Below are 22,806 nucleotides of genomic sequence, written 5' to 3' on the forward strand. Positions count from 1 at the left end.
CAAGTTAGCTGGTCCATCAAGAATATTCAGTGGGCCGTGTTGAGAATAAAATGTGTTTCCAGGCAGTGTGAGATTAGGGTGAGGATCTCACACGTCTGGAAGGAAATGAGAGTTTGTCAAGAGAAGGAGCCAAGGTGGTCATGGAGTGTGATTAGGATGCCTCCTGGTGCTCCGCTGTTCCATGCATGTTCAACGAGCAGGGCAGACTGAGGACATGCTGGGGCGGATTATGCAGCTCACAGGGCATGAGAATGCTTCAGGCTTTCCTGGAGAGCGATATTGGGAACAGGGTGCCTAAATCACCCCATGGAGGTTTCAAAAATGTTGAAGAACTCGATACATTTAATCCATCTTGTGACAAGCCATTCTTCCTGCCGACGACGTGTTTACAACAAAGAGCAGCCGAGAAGGTAGCTTTTGCATCCTGATGAAGACACGGCTTAGCGTCAGCTTTCCCAATGCAAATCCGGAGCTATCAAGCTACTAACTGCAGACAAGAACTCTCATGCTAGGAGGGTGCGAGGACCTCCAGGAAAAGCAGCCGTAATCGGGGTGGATTTTCATTTCAAACAGCACAGAGCTCATCTGCAACAGTATTGGGAAGCCTGCAAGAACACATCCGTTCATTCATTCATTCATTCATTCATTCATTCTACGTATTACTCCCTTCAATCAGTCATGCATTCATCCATGCATTCTATTTGTTCATATTACTGGAATTAAGCCTGTGACAATAACACCAACTGTCCTAAATTATTTCTGATGAATCATATTATGAAGAAAAAATCCCACAATGATAAAAAATGAGGGCAAATGTGTGAAAATGTTCAAGAATAAAAAAGCTAGTCCATGAGTCCATAAAAGCATTGCAATAAAATATGAATCTTAGGAACTACTATAAGAATGAAAAGATGGCTGCCGTAACCATCCCCTTTCCCACAAATATCACCTCCACGGACCGATGTGATTTTAGAGTACTGCTCAGTGAGAACACGAACTGGACAACCATTGGCTGTCTCCACATGCTCAAGTCTCAGACTGCAGAAAAAGTCACTGGATTGCTCTCTAGTTGCTTGGCAAATTTACACAACACAAAATACAATCCATAAAAGAAAAACATATACTATATTTACATAGTCTCCATTTATTTTTATAGGGATGTTGTCGCTGCCTAAACGTCCCTAGAAGGTGGATGTGTGGTCACCTTGCCTTCTTTGACAGGAAGATCTCGACAACATCTGTATAGCCCAGCTGACATGACACGTGACAGGACCATCACATGACCACTCTGATGAAGACCGCGAGCAAGCATTCGCAACTGTCAGTTAAACTGTCTGTTAAAGGGGACCAATGATGCTATTTCCACTTTTCTGACCTGAAATGTAGTTAGAATGTTGCATTCAGGTGTTAAAGGATTCCAAAGTGTCAGATCATTAGGTTTGTGCATTTGAAAGTGCCCCTTCCATCTGTCACGGGGGGGCGGACTTCCTTCTATGGTTAATAGTTAGGAAGCACTTTGGGCACGTGACCAGTCACAGCAGAGTGGGAGGGGGGGGGGGGGTGGAGGCGGGCCGTGGGTGGAAAGAAAATACAGCTGGAATAGGCGCAGACTCTGCTACATCTAAAACGTTTTCTGTGTGGGTTATTGTGTGGAGCCGCTATAGAGCAGCAACACACCTCCAGCATTGAGACCACAACTCAATACAAAGGGTGGAAAATGAGCATCATAGGTCCCCTTTAAAAAGAATGGCTAGGAATCGATGTAACATATATTTGAGGCGGCGTGGCTAGTGGAGGTCCCAATGTGTCAATCAGGCCCAACATGGCAACAGCCAATGGAAAGCTGTCCAGCTCTTGAAAGACCACCTGGCCTTCAATCACGATGCCCATGTCATCCGGTTTTGAGTTGCAGACTGCTTTTAGGATGTAAATGCCAACATGGATGTTTGCTTTGGTCTGAACTCTAAATGTATCCGTTTTAAAAATAAGACGAGCTAAATTTGGGTGATGAATATGCAACACATTCCATGTTTTAAATGTGCTTAAATGTGCACACTAAATACGTACATGGATAACGGCTGGTATGTCCAAGGTGTGGATACTTGCGTTTAGAGTGGTTCCGTAATGCCAGTCTCCTACCACTGGGCCCAGTTTACGCTGCCACATACACTGGTGAAAGAAAAAATGACATCTAAGCGGGAGAAAATGAATGAATGAATCAGAAAATTATCAAAGTGATGTAATGAACTGAAGATAAACAATAATTCCTGGAGACATACTCACCACAGCAGATCTTGATGTCATGTGCCAGTACTGCTGAGAAGAGGAATCATAAAACCTGATTATGCTTTAGCAAATAAAACTTACTCATCACATATGGATTCAGCAAAATCCTATCTTTATGTGCACAAGAAAGATACTTAATGTGTTTATGTATCTCATTTGGCAACACCTGAAGCCTTTTGGTGTTATTTTACCCCTAAATGCCGTAACGTACCAGAAAAATAGTACTAGTAGATCTGAGACAGTCAATTACTCTGTTGACTAAAAACAAAGTAAGACCTGCTGTTTATCTGTTTCCCGATACAAATCCAGTGTTTCGATATATAAAATTACATCAACAATAATTAAAAAATAAAGACATAACGCAAGTCTCGACCACAGTCTCCCTGAGTCGCTATCTTTATTACAGCTTGTTCTCCAAACAACATCGATTCAGAGTTATCACCTGGCAACTCCGTTGACGTCAATACGACCTAAATGCAGTCTACAAAAGTACGCAAAATGGCATAATTTGCGAATATATGAATTAGACAAATCGAGGTAGTATTTCACAACTGTTTGACAATAGCGAACGGTAATTAGCGATTAGCTCGTGGTATCACAGCTAGCTAGCTGGCTAGCTGGCTGGCTAGTCAAACTGAGGAAAAATATAAATGGAAATAACACAGAACCAACCACACGAGATTAAGTGTGCCATTCTCTCCAATACAAGTTAATAACAGTTGAGAGACACTTGCCTTTTTTACAGTAGCCTGGAGATTTACACTTGAAACGCAGGATGGATGCAAAATGGCCAAAAATGGACTTCCTGTTGTTCTCCAGGGGGCGTGGTTTGTGGGAGAGAGCATGACTGTTTCACAATGACATTTTCCTAAAGGGTGAACATCCTCCAAAAATGTGTACAAGTCGAATGCCAAAATGATATTTACTATTCCAACATAAAACAATCATGTCAAATGGGAAGGCTACATTCATCTAAAGCCCCCACCAGACCTTTTTCAGTGTACATATATGACATGTTGAATAGTGAATTCTTGGTGAAATGAAGACATTGGTTTCACTCACCTGTCCGCCTGCCTGCTGAGATAGGCTCCAGCTTCCTGATCAGCCAGCCTGGGGGGCGGGGACAGACATGATGCTACATGAAACTGCATGATACCACATGATACCGCACAATACTGCATAGGATGATATCAGTCGCCCGGATAAAATGACTCCCATGAAGCGGAAGGTGCAAGGCAAAGCTCAAGGACACATGTGGGCCACGCATGAAAGATTCTTTGCTGCAACATGCAGCAGTGAGATCATCATTTCAACTAATTGACTTTTTCTCTCCTGGAGATGAATGGGATGCTGGTATTGTGTAATGTTGTGTGTGTGCCGCCCAGCTGTTTATGCAGTCCACAAGCATTACTTTGCTGCAAGAGTGGGAGACAAATGTGGAAAGACACCACACCAGAGGGTGATTTGTTTAACTTTGAAAGGTTCTTTGCTTTGTGTTCCACTTGCTGGGAGCCAAACAGCAGTGGATCATCTCGCGTGTTCTCCCATGTGGGCAGCAGCCAATGGGGCCTGGGCGGCAGGCGTGGGTACACCCCACCAGGGACCGCATGGCAATCCTCATTTACACTCTCACTTGCTTATTGCATATCCATATTTTTAAAATAAATGACGAGGTTGAACTCTCTCAGGAGGGGAGATGTTCCCTCAGCAGCAGAATGAAAGACTTCCAAGTAGCTCATGAATCACATTAGTCGTCCTTTAACCCTCTCCAGTTCAGCTCTCGGGAAAGTGAGGAACAAAAACAAACTAAAGGGGTGTTAGGTTAAAAAAAACAGCAAAATAAAGGCCGGGGATCCAATGTTCAACCAAGTGGAGCAAGACCTCCTCAGTACTCTCCTGCTAAAGTTGTCCAATTACTCTTACTTGGTTGAAAAATAATGTATGTACAGTCACCACTCATTGATCACACTTAATTGGTTCGTCTCAGCAGTGGAACGCTCATCTCAGCCACGGCGTGTCCGTCTCAGCCACGGCGTGTCCGTCTCAGCCACGGCGTGTCCGTCTCAGCCACGGCGTGTCCGTCTCAGCCACGGCGTGTCCGTCTCAGCCATGGCGTGTGGACTGGATCTGCTGGCTCAGCAGCCAGCCTCCATGTTATGTTAAAGGTAATGCCATCTGGCGTCATGTCTCATAACAACCCTGATGCCTGCTTCTGGTGTAAAATATGTGCCTTGGCTAAATAGAGCTTGGGAAAGATGGAGGCACAGGCAGGCACGCGGAGGTGTGTGGTGTCAGGCTGCACAGCTGGATTGAACCTTTTCCCGATGGGGTGACTGCTAAGGAGCTTCCTCAACCATGCCTCCTAATCCCATCTAGGCGGCCAACCGAAGAGGGGCGGTGGAGATCTGTGGGCGATGAAAGCCATTTCAAGTCTTAAGAGGGGAAAGCTGATGTAACAAATAGAGGTAGATTAGCGGTAAAGACCTGACAGATGCTAATGGATGCAATCAGAGCAGGCATGCTTGTACAAAGTGCTGCTGCTGGAGGGGGGGGGCAGTGAGGATACGCGCTCCACAACAGGGTGGGCGCTGCCTTAATCTCGCAGGCCCGATGTGAAATGTAGCATAGGAGCGTATCATCGCTGCTCATCCCAAGCAGCCATCTTTCAAAGCACACGTTGGAGATGGACTTTGACAAGTCAATTGCTTGCCTCTTTGCTGGCGGCCCCCGACTAAAATAAAGAATTGTTGGTAATAGCTACACAAATAACACACAGCACGGTGACAAGCTGGAAAGACTTACGACTGCCGTGGACACTTTTAGGGATCCATCCTGAAACAAAATCAATCAGCGGACGCACTAAAAGCATCGCAGGTGAAACAAGGACAACCTTTGGATTTATTCGTCAGAGCGCAGCTGGATTATTGGGAGGACGAGGGGGCATTTTCGCCCTCAGAGCCCTCTGGGATATTTCCCAATAAGATAAGAGTCTCTCAACAACCTCCACGATCCCAAACACGCTGCCAACATGTACACACGTTCCTAGGTATTTCACACCTTGGATGCACTTTGCTGCTCTCCAGGTCCGTCGTTGCACGTCCCTGCTTTCACTCCAGTCCACCCCAGGGAAGCTCATGTCTCTGTGACGTGCTCCTGCAAGCAAAAGCTGAAGTCTGTGATCGGTCGCCTTGTAGTACATTATTTCCTGTGAAGGCATACAGCCCACCCTTCTCCACAGATTTCAGATCAACATTAGTAATAAAAATGAAACTCCATCCAAAACCCCCCTTCTCTCTTTAAACACCATTGCTTATTGGCTAAGGACGATAGCAAGCTAAACAGTTGCTCTGACAGAGAGCTCTAAAATCATACAGTAGAAATATGAATATATCAGGCCTGGGGGTCCGTGTGGCCTCTGGCTCCAAGGACCAGTCCCATATGGTCAGATAGAAATCTATACTCTTGTTTCATGTGCGACAAACATTGGAAGGACTGCATCTGCTGCAATAGCAGTATCTTTAAAGAATATTCAACTCATCAAGATTGCTTATGAGAAATAAATGACCAGTCATTTGCAATTAAATTTAGGTTATGGGATTTAAAACCATCAATGATCTCCAGTTACCACAATGAGGTATTATCTCTGGATGGGCGATATGAAAATAATCCACATTAAATCCATTAACCTTTGCATTCCAGATCTAATTTGATGTCATTCAAGTTAGACTGCATGCGATACAACGTCTTAACGACTTTATCATTATTACGACATCAAAGTATCTGTCGTAAGGTAATGTCCGTGTTTTCTGGACTACCGAAATAGAACCCATCTAATTGGTTTTTATGGTGGCGGCATCCTGGGTGAGTGCTTGGCAGGTCTGCCTCACAGTCAGGAGATGCTGGTTGAATTCTCCCTGGCGACTGGTTCAAAGACAGCTAGGATCGGCTCCGGGGTCACCTCTGCTCGTTGACCTTTCTTTTCACGAATGGGAAATAAAAGACAAGAATGATTGGTTTATTTGAATGTCATTTTGAAATACAGAAAATAAAACTGGAATTCAACTTAAGTTAACTGAGCTAACTTCACTTAAACCTTAAATAACCTAACCTAAGTTTTGCTCTTTATTTGACATTTCATATAACAAAACCTTTTAGAGTAGAAAAAAAAGCTACAAATCCATGCCTGTGTTAGGAGATAATGGTCCCAAGCTGGACTGGAGTGTCCGAATGCTGGGTGGTCTACGTACTTTGAAGATGGAGGCTTCTGACACAGCATCAAAGACTTCCCAAAGAGACCCTGAAAGAAGAGTTGGAAAATAGCTGGAATTAGCCAACATGAAACAAAGGACCCATCCTGCATCTCGCTACCAGCAGCCCCCTCTGACTCCCAACGCTCTCATTCTGACATGAAGTGGATGATGACACTATTTTGCTGGGCCCCAGAGCCACCAAAAACCTCTCGAATATATTTGTCTTTTACTTTGATTTCCTTCTACGGCAGTATGTGGTGGGGGGCTCGCATCATTATGTTAAAAGATACCAACATGCAACAGTCAGATTGTATGGCCCAAATGAGCTAAATGTTGATGTATTGCATACTTAAATAGGATGAGTACTTCAATTAAAGGAGCAATTACATACACGTATGTGCTCCTACATGCAATTTTGGGTGGATGGCGAGCAGCACGCACGTGAGTGTCCATGAGTATGTCACGCTTGCAACCTTCTTCCTTTATGTGCTGGCTACCGCCAACCCATTTCTACGTCTTATTCGGGAATAGCTGATAGGAATGCTGCTTAAAGCCATCCTTCACACTTGATACTCTTTTTCATTTTCATGTACGACATGAAAAACAACCACCCGTATTTACTTTTCCCCTCTTGTTGGTCTCGGAAACGGCTTGTGGCTCCTTCTTTGTCTGTTGTCTCTTTCTCCAAAGAAGACATCGACTTAGCGGCGCGGTTTGTACAAATACTCGGTGTCGCACATCCCAGGGGGGAGGTGTGGGTAAAAAGAAAGAAAGTTGAGTTTTATTGCTTGAAAGAGAACCGACCTGCAAAACACCAGCTTCCGTCCGGAGATCACACACAGGCAGTGTCACAAACACTTCAAACAAGCGCCGCGTTCCCTGCAACGCTTCACACAGGCGACGGAAGTAGTTAGGGAAAGGACTAGAAAAGGTTAGAAATAGGACTAAAGAGGGAAATATGCGTCAGAAGTGGAAGTATTGGCTTCTGGTGTTACACAACCTGCTTGGCTTCAGCGTCTAACAAGGAGCCGACTCTCCTGCACGGCTTTGCACTTTGATTAAAGCGACGTGAGCGCACGCTGTAATCCTTGAATCCCTTTTAGTCTCGCTGGGATTTAAGTGAGAACGATTTGCTCTCAGCAGTGAGACTTGCAGCTCGCTCGCTCTCGCTTTGGGATAACATTTCAATGTTTATTCCCACTCTTCTTTGGCTGCATGGCCGTCTAGTCGAGCGGAGTTAAATATCAAGGCTGATGGGACTTTACAAACGTGCAGCACCGGGGTGGCGATGCAGCGCAGTGTCTTTGAATGATACGTCATGCTAATTACTCCGCAGCGCTAACATGACAGAGGGGCTATTTGGAAGGTTCAAACACGGCCAAGCGGGGCTGCTCATTGGCTCCCAAGTGTGATTGATGGCGCCTCACTGCAGGACAGCGTATCTGCGTGTCTGTTTGCAAATGCTTGCTGGGAATAAATAAGCTTGACTCCTTGACACGACTCCAAACATTTCATCGTGATTAATTGGAGCATGTTGAGCGTACATTTCCCAACAGATATGTCGTGTCTATCATCATGTCTCTCAGAGGCAGACCTCGCAACGTCTCGGTACGTCTGTTGAAGAACACGTCGACTGTGAGAGGAACATCATCAGATGGGAATTCTACAGCAACAAAGAGATGGCACATAACCATTGACACATTCCCACCCCTGGTTGGGCCGCCCATACAGAAATCCCACAGTACTTTCTACAGGGGCTACTGTCTCCCCAATGTCACGATACTGACTCCTGGGGACCAGTGGAGAGTACTGCATATCATCATCTGAATGCCTTAAATTTCTATTTCATTTTGTCATTAGTATGCTTTAAAAGGCTTCATTCAGGCCACAAATACACATCAAATGTGCTGAGCCGCATACATTTTGTCCCAATAATACACCACACAAGATAAAGGAGCTGGAATAGAAGGTAGAGTAACGCCAGGGAATAGTGTGAGACCAGACCAGAGGGGCCTGCGAGTCCAGCCTGGTCTTCGACGGACTTGTTGACTACAAGTGTGAAAAGGCCACCTGTAGTCCCACCAATCCAGTAATGGTATTGTCCAGGCTGGTCATTCATACAGCGATGTGTGTTAGTGGAAGAGTGCTGTACTGTGGATTAGTACTGACGGGCGATACTGCATGGGTATACAGTACATCAGCATGTAGAGTACAAAGCGTATGTGGGGGGAGTTTAGTCAGGCTTTGCCTGCGGAGCCTCGTCATTTTAATGGAGAAACATTTTTCTTGGTGAAATTGTGGACTTCCATTAGGACTTCCTAAAAAGCAGGATGAATAATTGAAGGTGCCGTGATGAATCCGCTGGCAGAAAGCCTTGCTGAGATATAAGGTCTCTGAAGGTAATGTTAGCCCCAAGAAAGATGAATGAGAAGGTTTGGCACAAAGAAACCTCATCTCACCACCGCCGTAAATCTTCCTGGCAGGGGAGAAGTTCATCTTTGGAGCAGACTTTTACGTACAGCAGAGTAGAGTAGAGTAGGGTAGATTAGAGTAAAGTAGAGTAGGGTAGAGCAGGGAAGGGTGGAGACGCTGCGTGGTGTCCAGTGTGTAATGCTGCTGCGTCTACTTGGTGGATGAGCCTGCCGGGCCTGCAGTGCCTTAAAGACTAGCGTGCTGTCACTTTCTTGTAAAGCTTAGTATTGGAAAAGTTTCTCAAGGTTTGGACAAGTTGGGGGATTAGAGCGCTAAGCGCAGAGAATTCCTTCCTGTGAAGGTTGGAGTTGGAAGAGGGTGCACGTTTTCCCCCAATAAATACAGATGGCACCCAGGGAATCGGTCTATTGGTTTACAGCATGCAAAACACAGCCACAATCAATTTCACAATTAGCTACTTCAGTGTTTTAATTAAAAAACAAGTGGCCTTTGAAGAAATCAATTCCAGCTAAAGAGGCAAAACAGACAATTCCCTCGACACGTCAACGTCCCTCGGCTCCATCAGACACGTCGCTGTTGGGCCTCCGTTATTCATCTCCAGCTCGATCTCAGCACCACCGTTTCATTTCATAACAAGTATTTTCCAGCAGACATAATGTCACGATACTAACCTTCATACACGGTAAAGACCCCCCTTTACTTGGTTTATTCCACCTGTCCACTACCTTTTACTGAGGCATACCAGGGCTGACTCGGTGATCTATCCATCATCTGTTCCATGTCGCATGATGAAGGCACGCATGTCTTGGCAAGCCACTGTTATGATGGCGGGGGTAGCGTCCACGCAATCTAACTCGCTTGTCACCTGAACACATCTCCAGCTGTGTCCACCAAGACACAGAAAGCCATATATGTGCATATTCCCATCTCTCACTCAGGAAAACTGGGATGCAGTCAGTCTGTGTTTCATGGAGCGGTGTCTGCCATGAAGTCCTAAGACCTGATGAAGCTCACGATGAGATGTAAGTGACTCATTCACTGATTGCACAGATAGAATTTTCCAATGTATTGTCTCTGACACAGACGTGCTTGCTCATTTATTGATCTGCCAGCTTTAATATCCATCTGCCTCCTGCGTGCCACATGTACAATGTTGACTACCACCATCTACTGTTCACTCTGAGAACTTGTCCTGTCCCCGCTAGGAGCCTGTCTCCTCATCTCCACATGAATTCAATCACGGAACATGATGATGCTGCAGTGTTGTAATATTATATTGCATACGTCCCAATCAAGGATGCACCCCATCTTCATTGACATCACATAAAAAGGTGCTGATCCTCCTGCAGCTTTGTGTTTCTCATGAATTAACATAGCATCATCTCTGTGATGTTTGGAACTTTTATATTGTATCACAAGTTTTCACCTCGGGAAGTTTCATTAAAACTAGTCTGGCGTTGTGAAATCTGCATTCTTCTCCTCTTGGCCCGAGGCCCCACCCCCCACAACCACTCTCTTACGATTGGTCAGGGGTTGTGACGGGAGAAATTCAGACATCTCATATATGAACGTGAGCGCTCACCATATTTAGGAGTGGCATCAAATGAGTAACAAGAAAGGAAGAAGCCGGCATGTTCATCTTCCCACACCCCCACGTCCTGAGGGACAGCGGAGGGAAATGGAGGCTGGCCTTCCTGGGTGTTCCACAGCATGGCTGTCCCGCCGCCTCTGTTAATCCAGCTAGCTTGGACGGGTTTTACGCCTTTGGAAAGCATATTGGGCTGGAAATGGCAAATATGAAAAGTTATCATCCATAAAGTCATGCCCTCTACAAAAGTGTCACATTGGGAGGGGGTTAATACCTCTTTAACCACATGGCAGAGTCCAAATTAGATGATGTTGCAGTGGCGTCCTGTTGACGAACATCCCATACGGTACAAGATAGTACATACGGTATATAACACTACTGTTACATGTTCGTTCATTCATTTTCTACCGCTTATCCTCAGGAGGGTCGCGGGGGATGCTGGAGCCTATCCCAGCTGTCTTCGGACGAGAGGCAGCGTACACCCTACACTGGTGGCCAGCCAATCCCAGGGTATATGGTCCAGTATATAACACTATTGTTGTTCTGTACAGGAAGGAAAGGATAAAATGGCAGAAGGTCAAATAGAGGCTGCGTGGAAGTCACCTTCTCGGATGAATTTGGTTATTTTGTGGTGAAGCAGGAAATATGTCCACTCCTCACGCTTCCCAACCACACCCTGCTCCTTACCAGCCTTTTTGCTCCCCCTCATCAGAGTCCCACAGAGACCTCGCTGTCAATCAAACACACTCCCACCCCTGATTGGATTAAACACTGATCACACACCATTTACTCCGTGTCGTCATGGGGGGGCAAGCCGATCAGGGCCGGGCAATGGGGGCTTGTAATCAGTGCCAACGCCTGCCAGGAAAACCAGGAAAATCACACACAACTGATGCATCATATCCTGTATAATGCAAGGTAGATTTCTTACAGTCAATACATTTGTAACATAGAAGCTGTACAGTCATTCCTCCCTATATAGGATCACGGCTACAATATTGCTTCTTCATCGCGTTTTTTAAAAAAATAATTCATAAATATTCACTGTCTGGTGGTAGACCGTGGCCTATTGTTAGTCCCAAAACATTCAAAGACCAGCTCTATGTTATATGCCATGCACTGAAAAAAATGTGGAGGGCCATTTACTTGAAAAAAGCTAGGTAACAATTTGCACGCACAATTCCCAAGTAGCTGTTACCTGGGAAATATTCAAGTAAAATGTACTTGTCAGCAAGGATTATTTGTTTAATTAAAAATACTCTTTAATATTACTTGAGATGTACCTAACAATCCATATAAATATACTCACCTTTCAGGATTGTTTAACTAGGTTTCCCTTACTTCATTTGGAGCAATTTATAAGTAATATTTACATGAGATTTAAGCTACCACCTACACCACTTTTCTAATATGATTGTGTTGTGAGATGACCTTCTTTGAATTAAATGAAATTATCTTAACACATATTTTACAAAACATTCTTTCAAACCAGAACACCTTTACTACATTTGTAGTTGTTGTATTTGCCAGCCACATTGAATGAAAACATTTGGCAGAGGGGCTGTTTATATATGTGGTCACCAAAAGGAAGGACATACTTGATCACGGTGCACAAAAATACAACACATCCACAGGTTGAGGAACCTGTAAAATAAATTAAACATTCCATAACTAAACCAAAGACCTGGCTTCGATTCTGCGTTGCATCTCTGTGTGGAGTTTGCCTGTTCTCCCCGTGCATGTGTGAGTTTTGTGATTGGCTGGCCACCGGTCCAGGGTGTGCACCGCCTCTTGCCCAAAGTCAACTGGGATAGGCTCCAGTATACACACACCCTAGTGAGGAAAAGCGACATAGAAAATGAATGAATGAATAACTAAACCATATTGGTGTTATTCAACTGCTGTACTGTAATCTTACCTCGACCAAATTCTTGAGCGTCAACATCCTTCAATATTCTGTGAAATGGATCAAGAAATTATTTTAATTATGACAACAATACAAAATCTAAAATCATCACAATGGTTTCAGATTGCGTGCACATTAGTCTAAACTACAAAGCTGCTTGACAATATTTGTTGTTGTTGTTTTTTTAAACAAAACACTCAAAATCAACTTAGTTTTTAATACAAATATTTATTCATCTGTGTCTTGAAACCTAACCTAAACAAAACTACAACTTTCAAAATAACAACTTATGGGTAAATCTTTTTTCCTCACTGTTTAGGGGATATTGTTGAGGAACTCCATTATCCAACTCTTTCAAATCAAACTAAAACTTAACAAAAGGCTAAACTGCCATTTACAGATTCAAATAACCATATACGTATTATTGTAATGTTACCTTCTCAGTCAGGCGCCTTTGTTGGTGCAAGCGGCTGCTTTCCTAATATGTCAAATTAAAACAAACGTTTATTTGGTTATACTTGGATCATTGGTCGAACACTGATGACACATTGTTCCCGTAAAATATTTTTGACATTAAAATGACCACAGATGCGGGAAACTAACCTGGTTCCAAAATGTCTAATCCTTCCAGGCAGGTTTAAGTCATTATTGATGTCAGGGCCTGAAATTTTGCAATGTTTCCACTTTTTGGTCAATGGAATACTTGTCACAAACCAAAACTCCCGCTCCCCCACGGTTTCCACAAGACTCAGGTCGATAGCATACTTCAACAAATGTTTAAGCTACACGCCGTCCCCATGGCTTAGAGGACACTGCTGCTGCGCGACCGCCAAAATAATCAAATAACATATATGACGAATTCATCCTTACAGATTTAATAAACATAGAAATCTCCTGTTCTGCAACCGAAAACACCTCCACAAAGCTCGCAGTCCATAGCTAGCTAGCTGGCAGGCTAAAGGTAAGCTAATGCTAACGTCGAGTATTTCATATTACAACACTAACTTAAACAGATGAAGAAAGGTGACAGAAAAAAAGTCAGGAAAGCATATGACATACCCATATGGCTCCACATCGATGAATTTCCTTGTTCAACGACCGTCCATGTCGTCTTCCACCGTCTTCCCGTGAAAACATGGCGCCCTCAAACTTTGCCTCGGGAAGTCTGAGTGCAAACGATCCTCTGACGCATGCGCACAATGACCACAAGGTGGCCAGGTTCACTGCAATTACCCAAGTACATTTTACTATCTGGTGTCAGTGATCAAATTTACATATAAATGTGAGGATACAAAGTTACACACAATCATCAAGTAAGGCATTAAATAAAGAGTGAGATTTTAGAATAAAAGAAGTGAAATAATAAATCCTTGTAAAATTAAAATTAATATTTGAGGTAATAATTACAGGGCCAAAAAAATCATTTTTTTCAGTGTGGCTGAGACGGAAATGCCATGGCTGAGACGGACCTGCCATTTGTAAAATTAAAATTCATATTTGAGGTAATAATTTCAGGGCCAAAAAAAAACATTTTTTTCAGTGTGGCTGAGACGGAAATGCCATGGCTGAGACGGACCTGCCATGGCTGAGACGGACCTGCCATGGCCTAATATTAACTCCAACATTGTGAGAATTCACTGATTGCAGTTGGGTGTGGAACCAATGAAAAGGGACGACTGTGACGCAAGCCATGGGACGTGATGGCTTCTTGCTGTCTCCACCCAGCATAGGCCGTGACGCCCCAGTTGAAGACACAACCTTTTCCAGTAGCGGCGCCCATCATAACCATCAAAGCCTCATCTGTCACATTCATAAATCCACAGCAGTGGTTTCTGGAGGATTTGCAAAGCAGAGCAGCGCCATATGCTGCCATTCTGTACGTGCACGCTCCCGTGAACAAAGACAGGGGAAATTAATTAAAATGGTGCCTTGCAAATATCACACTGGGACAACTGCAGCTCCGCTCTGATCTCTGTGCTTATTCCAAGAGGTATTAGATGGCTCACAAGCAGCAATCCACAAGGGCCTAACCCCCCCCCCCCAAAAAAAAAAACAGCAAATCAGTGCACATGGTGAGATTAACCAAGTCTTTTCCATGAGAAGCAACATTGTTGATCCGGGTGCTTCCTGCCATTCACACAACGGCGACTGTGTTGTACATCAAACGAGGCTCGGGTAATTCAGGAAAGCTTTAAAGTGCTAATGAGCTGGATGTTATGTCGTAAAGTCGGGAGGGCCGGCTTGACTTGACGTGCAAGCTTTAGCGGCGTGTGAGAGATGAATGGAGGCTCCCTGAGACTGCCGAGCACCAAATAGAGGCACTTCCAGAGATGAATGTGTGCCGGGAAAAGAAGCCATTCATCTGCGTCGCCTCCAGGAGATACAGCAGAGGTTCAAGGCCTTCAGGATGAAATGATGAGATTGTGTTTACTAATATGTCTGCTGATGCGGGGAGGGGGGTCTTTTACTGTCTCACCTGATCACCTTCATCAGTCATGCATCGGGTTGCCAAATGTCCTTGGAAAACAAAATAAAAGTAAGCGTCCGTATCGGGTTGACAAGGGACGCACTTTGCCTCTAATCGCCCTGAGAATGGCAAATATCAAATGTCCAACGCAATGATGGACAGCCAATCAACGACCTTTGGGTCTCATTCCGTTCCACTCTTTGTTGACACGCGTTGCCTGGCTGTCCCGTCTGTAGCTGGCGACTTACTGACCCTCCTGGTCCCTGCGCTCGCTTTCATACTGTCCTCTGTCATCGTATGACGTAGAATAATTCTTCTTTGGTTCTGTCAATTGTCTTTTTCGAAGTCACTATCTGTGTATGATTGAAGAAACCATTTGCCGTGTATTGCATTCTTCTAAAACAGGCATCACATCCAGTCAGATACGTGTCAGATGACCGGCCAGGCTCAGCGTGGACAGCCGAGTCAGCAAGGTGTCCTTATTCATTCCAGAGAAAGTTGCCGACCTGAGTCAGGCATGGCGGCTTTTGTTTGCTTTCATTGTTATATATTTGTTATATATATCTCATATACGGCCGGTTCCTGGGAGCAGGATCAGATTGAGCAGGATGTTTGTTCAGAACTAAACCGTCCTGCTCTCGTCCCCCTCTGTGGGGTCTCATGTGCACGCACCACAGATACCGGCACTGAATTATGCCCACAGCATCATAGCGGCGGCGCACGGGATTTGAATTTCATAAGCTGGACGTGGGTGACGTTTGCTATCCCAGAGGTCAGGAGTGCACCCGTCTGACACCCCCACCCCTCCATGCACGATTCAGCTTGATCACAGTTGGCACCGCCAGCCGCTGCACCTTCAGGCTCTAGCCACCTGAACGCATCGCTAAAAACAACAAGAAAGTACTTCATAGCTCTGTGTACTCATCCCTCGTTCACGCCAGCTGATTGGTAAGTGAGTAGGATTCCTTCTTTAGGAACGGAACATGTTGGTAATTACAGCACGGAAAATCTGTTTACCCAATACTCTTTGTAACATCATTATCCATAATCCATAACTCTACCGGTCCATGCCACCCGATTCATCAATCAATTGTAAAAACACTTTTCAATGGCTCATATTGGTCATTTTTAGACTTGAATTAGGTAAAAAAAAACTATGTATAGTTTGGTTTTCTTTCTTTTGCTATTGTTTGTCGCATTCACACATGAAGCAGCATCCATCCATCCATCCATCCATCTTTTATGCTGCTCGGCCCTGCTAGGTTTTTGAGTGCAAGTCAATGCTGAGGTTTTTAACGCCGTTGCGTTGGATGCCTAAAATTCCGTTGAATTCCTAAAACATTGTGTTAGGAATGGAATATTTACAGTCTGTCTGAGGAGCGATTAGCTGAGAAGTGTGGCGCCTGGCATCCTAACCGCATCATGAATGAAGTTGATAGCCATCCTACCGCCTCTCGGACAGAGGCACCACAGCGTTCCTCTTGGAAGATCGGTCGGCCGGCCGCTATCGTGCAATCACTCGTAGCCACTCCTGTTTGCATTCAATTGTAAACTGTCCTTGAGACTCATTTCAGAGCTGTTAGCATCCAATGTTTTCAAAGTTTGTGTGGTGAAAAGCACAAATATGCAGCAACTGCTTTGACTTGCAAAAACGCCCTTGGTGATTTCATCATCCCAAGTTTGGGAGTTCATCGGTACCAGACTAGGGTTTCTGAAGAATACTATTTGGAGAAATCTCTTTTCAAAACAGAGATGGAATTGACTTTTATTCTATTCATTTCTCCTTTCCTGTCTTTCACTGATAAGCCCCCCCGTCCCACTCAGCACAATGGCTCTATTGTACTAAAGCACACACATTAAGGCCAATATGTTAGCTTCTATTCACACAGACATTTTGATTGGAATACAAAGAGCACATAGATTGGGAAATGAAAAAGTCCCACATACAGCAGTATCACCACAGATCTAAACAATTAAAAGGGATTGTATTCATGCTAATACAGCTGTAATATTAAGATGATCTCCAAATACAATTGTGGAAAGACTTGTGCTCCTAATGTGTTCATTTGAAACCTAGCCTGCCAATTTAGCCACACAAAGGTTACAAAAAGCTCTGACATTCAGCCATCCTCAAAGAACTCATTTGTTTTCCCTCTTTATTGGATAATGATATTCATATTCATATTCTCCCTAAATGCTGACCCAAGAAAAAAAGAGCTATTTCAGAGCTGTCAGAGCATCATCTTTATCTTCACTCTCCAAACGTTGGGGTCAGCCAAGACGGGCGCCGGGCGCGCCATTCTCCCAAAGACTTCCTGTGATTAATGGGTGTCAATTAGGGAGGGTGGGGGGCGGTTGCAGGGAGAAAACAAGCCATCCAAAGAAGATTGGAGCTGAAGAAAGGCTGGCCCAAGAATGTCTACTTCCCCGACTGCAGTGACAGTCTCTCAAAATGAAGTTTTCAATGTCACGTTCCCAGTTTTCCTTTGGAACCAACTATGACTTGTTTGAGCACAATCGCCTTTACAAGCTGCTGAGGAGTCCAACAGGCTGCTGGGGGGGGGGGGTACCTAACACACGTAGCGGCCTTACAGTCAAGTCAACCTAAAAGGTGCACCGTGGTTAGCTTCACTGATTAGGAAGAGTACATTTAGCCAGTAAGCGCTCATGGTGGAGGCTGGCTGGTTTGGTTGGGTTTTGACTTCTTCCTTTGGAACTTGACTGTTTCTTTGTAGTATTTGTTGTACTCCACAAAGCTGCTGTAATGAAGGATATGAAGGTATATTCCAGTATAGAATGATTACTTTGGGGCGGAGTGTGTTGGGGAGATGAAGGTACGCGTTTCTCCCAGTTGGCCGTTGGGGAGATGAAGGTACGCGTTTCTCCCGGTTGGCCGTCTGAACACATGATAAGACCACAGCCAACTAATCCCCCCCCCCCCCCCCACCATCACCACCACCGCCAAAGCCCCACCTTGGAAAAAGCAAAGCAAAGCTTCCAGTCAATATACTCCCAAAGACTAATGGGGATGGGGGGGCTCTCAGGCTTCCATCTCTGCAACTTGGCTGCAAGGTTTGATAAGCAGACACCCCCCCCCCACACAACAAATAGAATATGTTGGCATTCTGCTGTTTGTGGGATTTAGAAGAACCTTTGGAGCAACGGCATCTTCTCTTTGGTTTGCCGATGGAAATGTTAGAAATTGGTGACATTTATTGTTAAGCGCTGAACTGTGCCTGTATGATGTACGACTTGATGGGGGGGCGGGGGGGGGGGGGGGGGGGGGGGTACATCAGCCAGCATATAAACAGTATGCCCACCATCTATTTCACTTGGCCTAAATAAATGAAAGAGGGCTATATTTTCATTGGAACGTTCCTTGGAAATCAAATGGGCTGTAGATGTGTGAGCGGAGCACTGATTGGCCCCCTTATCTTAGATGGCAGGGGGCTGATTTGACGATGCAAAAAAGCCAGCGTTTCCACCATGCGTTGACTTTAATCTCACTTTAACATCTCTCTAATCCACAGATATGGCATCAAACCAATGGCTCAACACAAACACGACTTCACAGCAACAAATATGGGCTTCCTCGTGTACTCCATCACGCTGGCGAGCAGAAACAGAGTGTGCAAGCACTCCTCATCCAAACGGTCAGATCACCTGACCGGATCTTGAGGAGCTTCTAAGCAGAGCCTCAAAATGCAGAAAGAAGAAATGGGAGCCATTTATTGCAACCAGGCAGTCAGGTCAAATAGGCTGGTCATTAGCTTAAGACCACAGGGCGAACCCCCCCCCCCCCGAGCCCCTAAAACAGAAATGAAATGTACATGAGGAGTAATGAGTAACTTCCTGGTCATGACGTAAGAATGTCTTTGGGCATGCTTGATGCCGGTGGGAATGTTGCTCCAGGTGCTGACAATGGAACTCATGTCCATGCCAAATGTTCTCCACTGGATTTAGATCCAAACCAGTCTGGAAGAAGTCCTTTGTGAAGTGTTGAAGAAGCCACTTCCATTTGACACACCTGCACAACCTGCAGCTCCATTGCGGCATTGAAGGATCATGATGATGCCCATCCTACTTTGCGGCATGGAAAACATCTCCTCATCCTGCCAGTAATGCTGGAAGCCATCAGGACCACCATTGCTCCATACCTTCTCATCAAGGAGTAAAACTTTGTCCCAGGTTGGGTGGGCTCCTGCAAATTCCAAAAGGCCAGTTTTTCCAGACACTGACGGACACGTGTAAGGAGACGTCCGGGTATTTCTGCTACCTTGCTTGGCGTTGATGGAAGAACCAGTCACCTTGTTGTGTTGTGTTGTGTGTGCATGTGTGTGTAACCTGCCCCACCCAGCCTGTTTGCCGTTATCTATGTGCACTTCAGGCCCCCCGCCAGCACACCTTCATTACTGTCCCAGATAGCGGCATTGGCAACTTGTCACTCGTATTGATTTCTCTTAAACTGCAATTTACATGGATATTTGTGGGTGTCCTGGGGGCAGGCGGCAGGCAGGCGCACGGCCCGACACCCCCCCTCTTTTTGCTCTCCTGCCCGAAGGCCCGGGTGGGAATGTTCCCATCCAATAACGGCTCCACAAAGTGACTTTTTAGTCTGACATCAGCAAACGTCCTGCTGTTATTTCTGCACAGTGGATTGACTCTTCACGTGATGAGTGTGCGATGCCTTCCAGGAAACTTGAAACTTTTTGGTTTCCCGGCCAATACGAAAGCATAGAACGTGTACGTGATGTTTTATTGAGGACAGGACAAAAACAAAGCCATTTACGGCCACGGCCGAGGGCATGTCCGGCAGTGCCTCCTCCTCCCCGCACCCACCACCTGACCTTCTGCATTAGAGGAAATAAAACAATAACCTCCAGCGAGGCGAGCTGCAAATGCTTTGTGATAGCTCTGACACGCCGCTTTCACACAACAATGCCAACATGTCAGGAAATTGCAAGTTTGCAGCTGCAACGCACTGTCCACGCTGTCAGGGGAGTTCGGGCCGCACATTGAACGTCACATGCAAACACGAGCAAAGCCGCGGATGATGGCCATACGTACGCTAGCCGGGCTTCCGCTCCAATCAGACGCCGCCGTGATGAAGCTGAATTTGACTACATTTGATTTCTGGAGAATATCAAACATCCATTTGATGTAACCCGTTTGTTGCCGGGGGAAATGCTCCATTGAACATCATTTCAAGCTTCCTTTGTGGATGGAAACCCCGTGGGCCTTCACAAAAGACGCTGATTTATTTCAAATCCATAATCTCACAGGACAAAAGCTGAACAAGGCGAGAAAAGCCTCCATTGCTGATTGTGCTCACAACTGTCCACCGCATCCTTTCCTCCTCCGGCTTACGTCTCGGTAGGGATGGCCGAGACCTTTCCTTCCGTAATCATCGCAAAAATAAAGGCCATCGATGACCGTGAAAATGGGCCGCAGCGGCAACCGCAGCGACGATGCAACAAAGCAACTTCCGCTCAAACGGAAAGGAGTGGCACAGACCCAGGCTTAATGGTAACCATCGACCATCCATCCGACCATCCATCCAACCATTCATCCATGCGTCCATCCATTCATCCAACCATGCGTCCAACCGTCCATCCATCCATCCAACCGTCCATCCATCCATCCATCCAACCATTCATTCAGCCATCCATCCATCCATCCATTCATCCAACCATGCGTCCAACCGTCCATCCATCCATCCATCCATTCATCCAATGTGTCCATCCATCCACTTCACCCCAAGGGACCGATGCAGAGTCCGCATCACTGCAGGCGTAGCGCCAAAGTAGCGTTAACCCAACTAGTAGAAACCTACTCCAGCTTGCTGATTCCACTTGGGAAATAGGATCTTGTCCACGTGCTCGGAGATGAGACGAGAGCGCAGCCTAGCGGCGAGCAGTCCAGCAGCTAAAACAGCTGACACGACACTGGATGCGATCAATATGTACATTCTCTCTCGTCCAACGGTGCTGTCAATGGTAGACTGAGGCGCTCAGCTAAGCTCTTTAGCTCTCACACGCTAGCTTACCCATGCAATTCCAGACGAGCTGTTGAATGCAAAAATACAAGAAATGCTGAAGCATTTCTATTTACATTAGTAGAGCCAAACCTAAGAGCCAAAAATGCACCACTTCCACACGGGATGAGTGGATGACCTTTTTCCCTAACCCTAACCCACTGACCAACTAACCAGTGTGCCACTAACCAGTGTGCCACTAACCAACTAACCAGTGTGCCACTAACCAGTGTGCCACTAACCAGTGTGCCACTAACCAACTAGCCAATGTGCCACTAACCAACTAACCAGTGTGCCACTAACCAACTAACCAATGTGCCACTAACCAACTAACCAGTGTGCCACTAACCAACGAACCAACTAACCAGTCTGCCACTAACCAGTGTGCCACTAACCAACTAACCAACTAACCAGTGTGCCACTAACCAACTAACCAGTGTGCCACTAACCAACTAACCAGTGTGCCACTAACCAACTAACCAGTGTGCCGCCCCCCCTCTGACCTTGCAGGGATGAAAGTGCGGGGAAGGTAAAAAGGGGGTGTCGGTAAGTAAGTGGGTGTGCTGGTGACGTCACAGCTCCCAGGCAGGAGCCTAATTAGGAAGCCGGCAGAGGACGAGATAGGCGTCACAAGTCGCGCTCGATCGAGTCCAAAGTAGCTGACGCCGAATGCGCGGAGAGGCGAGCGGAGGACTGCGAGTGAGAGCTGCCGAGCACACGCGGACGTCCGGGGGGGGGAGGGTTGCGGCGATACCGACGACTCCGACGGCACCCCGGCTCGTCTTCTCCCGAGGCGGGGGCAGACGCCGCAAGTCGAACGTCGCTGAAGAAGAGTCCGACCACAAAGTTCCTCCGACGAGTCGCTCCGACCGAAGGCGGATGGCGTCCGTACTTGGAAACAGCAGCCGCGCGTCGGGGGCTCAGGGCGGCCAGGTGAAATGCAAGCTGAAAAGGAGACGGAGGAGGAGATCCAAGCGAAAGGGTAAAGCATCCAACTTTTCTTCGTCCTTCCGACCGTGCTTTCTGGAACCGGAAGAGACGCGGAGGTCGTGCGCACCTTGACGGCGCAGCTGAGCGAAGCGGCCGGCGACCGTCCGCGTCTCTTTTATTGTCTCCTGCAAAGTTACGAAGAAAGAAAAACCTCCGATGAAAAGGAACGTTTCAGGGAATAAAGTTGAGAGTAGCTGGTCCGTGAATGCCGCATGTGGTTGGTTGGCCAAAAACAAACCTTCTCCATCCGGCAGATAAATGTGCTTTTAAGTTGACCAAATCTCAGCTTCGTCAGCAAATGAAGCCAATTCAAGTCCCAAATGAAGTCGCTTGACTAAAATGAGCTCTTAAAAGGAAAAAAGGCCGCCGTTGTTGTATTTTAAATGCCAAACAAGCAATATCCTTTTTAATTAGCAATGTGTCATAATTACAGAAAACAACTGCGCTTAGCCCATTAAAGCCTCCCGCACTGAAATCCAGTCCGAAGGCCTTCAAAGAGACGGGGACAATATTCTAGTTGACACCGGAGCCTTTACCGGGACCCGGTAATTCCACACCTCATCTGCTCTATTATATACTATATTATACCTCATTATCTATATGTCTATATGTCCTGGTATCACCCGCCCGGCACTCCAGCTTTTGGGTGGATATATGATGTACATGTACTGTAATATATGATGTGTAGATATACTGTATATATGATGTGTATATATATATACTGTATATATACCGTATGATGGTGTTTATCATCCCACATGTCCCTAAATATTTCATCCACCTTTTGGATGTATATATATATATATATATATATGATATGATGTTATGTATGAATATTTGATATCATACATA

The 22,806-nt window shown here is 45.7% G+C and overlaps 1 protein-coding gene and 2 long non-coding RNA genes across 4 annotated transcripts in view; 1 reads left to right on the forward strand and 2 right to left on the reverse strand.

Annotated features, from left to right (window-relative positions):
• Positions 1 to 1,999: 1,999 nt before the first annotated feature.
• On the reverse strand, positions 2,000 to 11,475 carry LOC131109024 (uncharacterized). The gene is made up of 11 exons (XR_013627361.1): positions 11,341 to 11,475; positions 10,966 to 11,100; positions 10,832 to 10,881; positions 10,552 to 10,750; positions 9,712 to 9,834; positions 6,470 to 6,583; positions 5,344 to 6,262; positions 3,349 to 3,396; positions 3,021 to 3,091; positions 2,284 to 2,316; positions 2,000 to 2,169 (listed from the first exon to the last, which is right to left on the reverse strand). It is a non-coding gene; the product is annotated as an uncharacterized LOC131109024 (long non-coding RNA).
• Positions 11,476 to 11,982: 507 nt separating this feature from the next.
• Positions 11,983 to 13,222, reverse strand: LOC144898492 (uncharacterized). Its single transcript, XR_013627362.1, has 3 exons — positions 12,900 to 13,222; positions 12,476 to 12,513; positions 11,983 to 12,390 (listed from the first exon to the last, which is right to left on the reverse strand). It is a non-coding gene; the product is annotated as an uncharacterized LOC144898492 (long non-coding RNA).
• An 8,379-nt stretch (positions 13,223 to 21,601) lies between these two features.
• adarb2 (adenosine deaminase RNA specific B2 (inactive)) overlaps positions 21,602 to 22,806 on the forward strand; it is a 94,778-nt gene continuing 93,573 nt past the window's right edge. The window contains exon 1 of one of the 2 annotated variants that reach the window (XM_078790526.1): positions 21,602 to 21,946. In XM_078790526.1, the coding sequence (XP_078646652.1) occupies positions 21,634 to 21,946 (313 nt within the window). In that variant the 5' untranslated portion in view covers positions 21,602 to 21,633. The remainder of the gene's footprint in view (positions 21,947 to 22,806) is intronic. The other variant, XM_058059849.2, reaches the window with a different exon arrangement.

The sequence above is a fragment of the Doryrhamphus excisus genome, linkage group LG5 (assembly GCF_037039965.1).
Source record: "Doryrhamphus excisus strain RoL-2023G ecotype Guam linkage group LG5, RoL_Dexc_Guam_v1.1, whole genome shotgun sequence".
NCBI lineage: Eukaryota > Metazoa > Chordata > Actinopteri > Syngnathiformes > Syngnathidae > Doryrhamphus > Doryrhamphus excisus.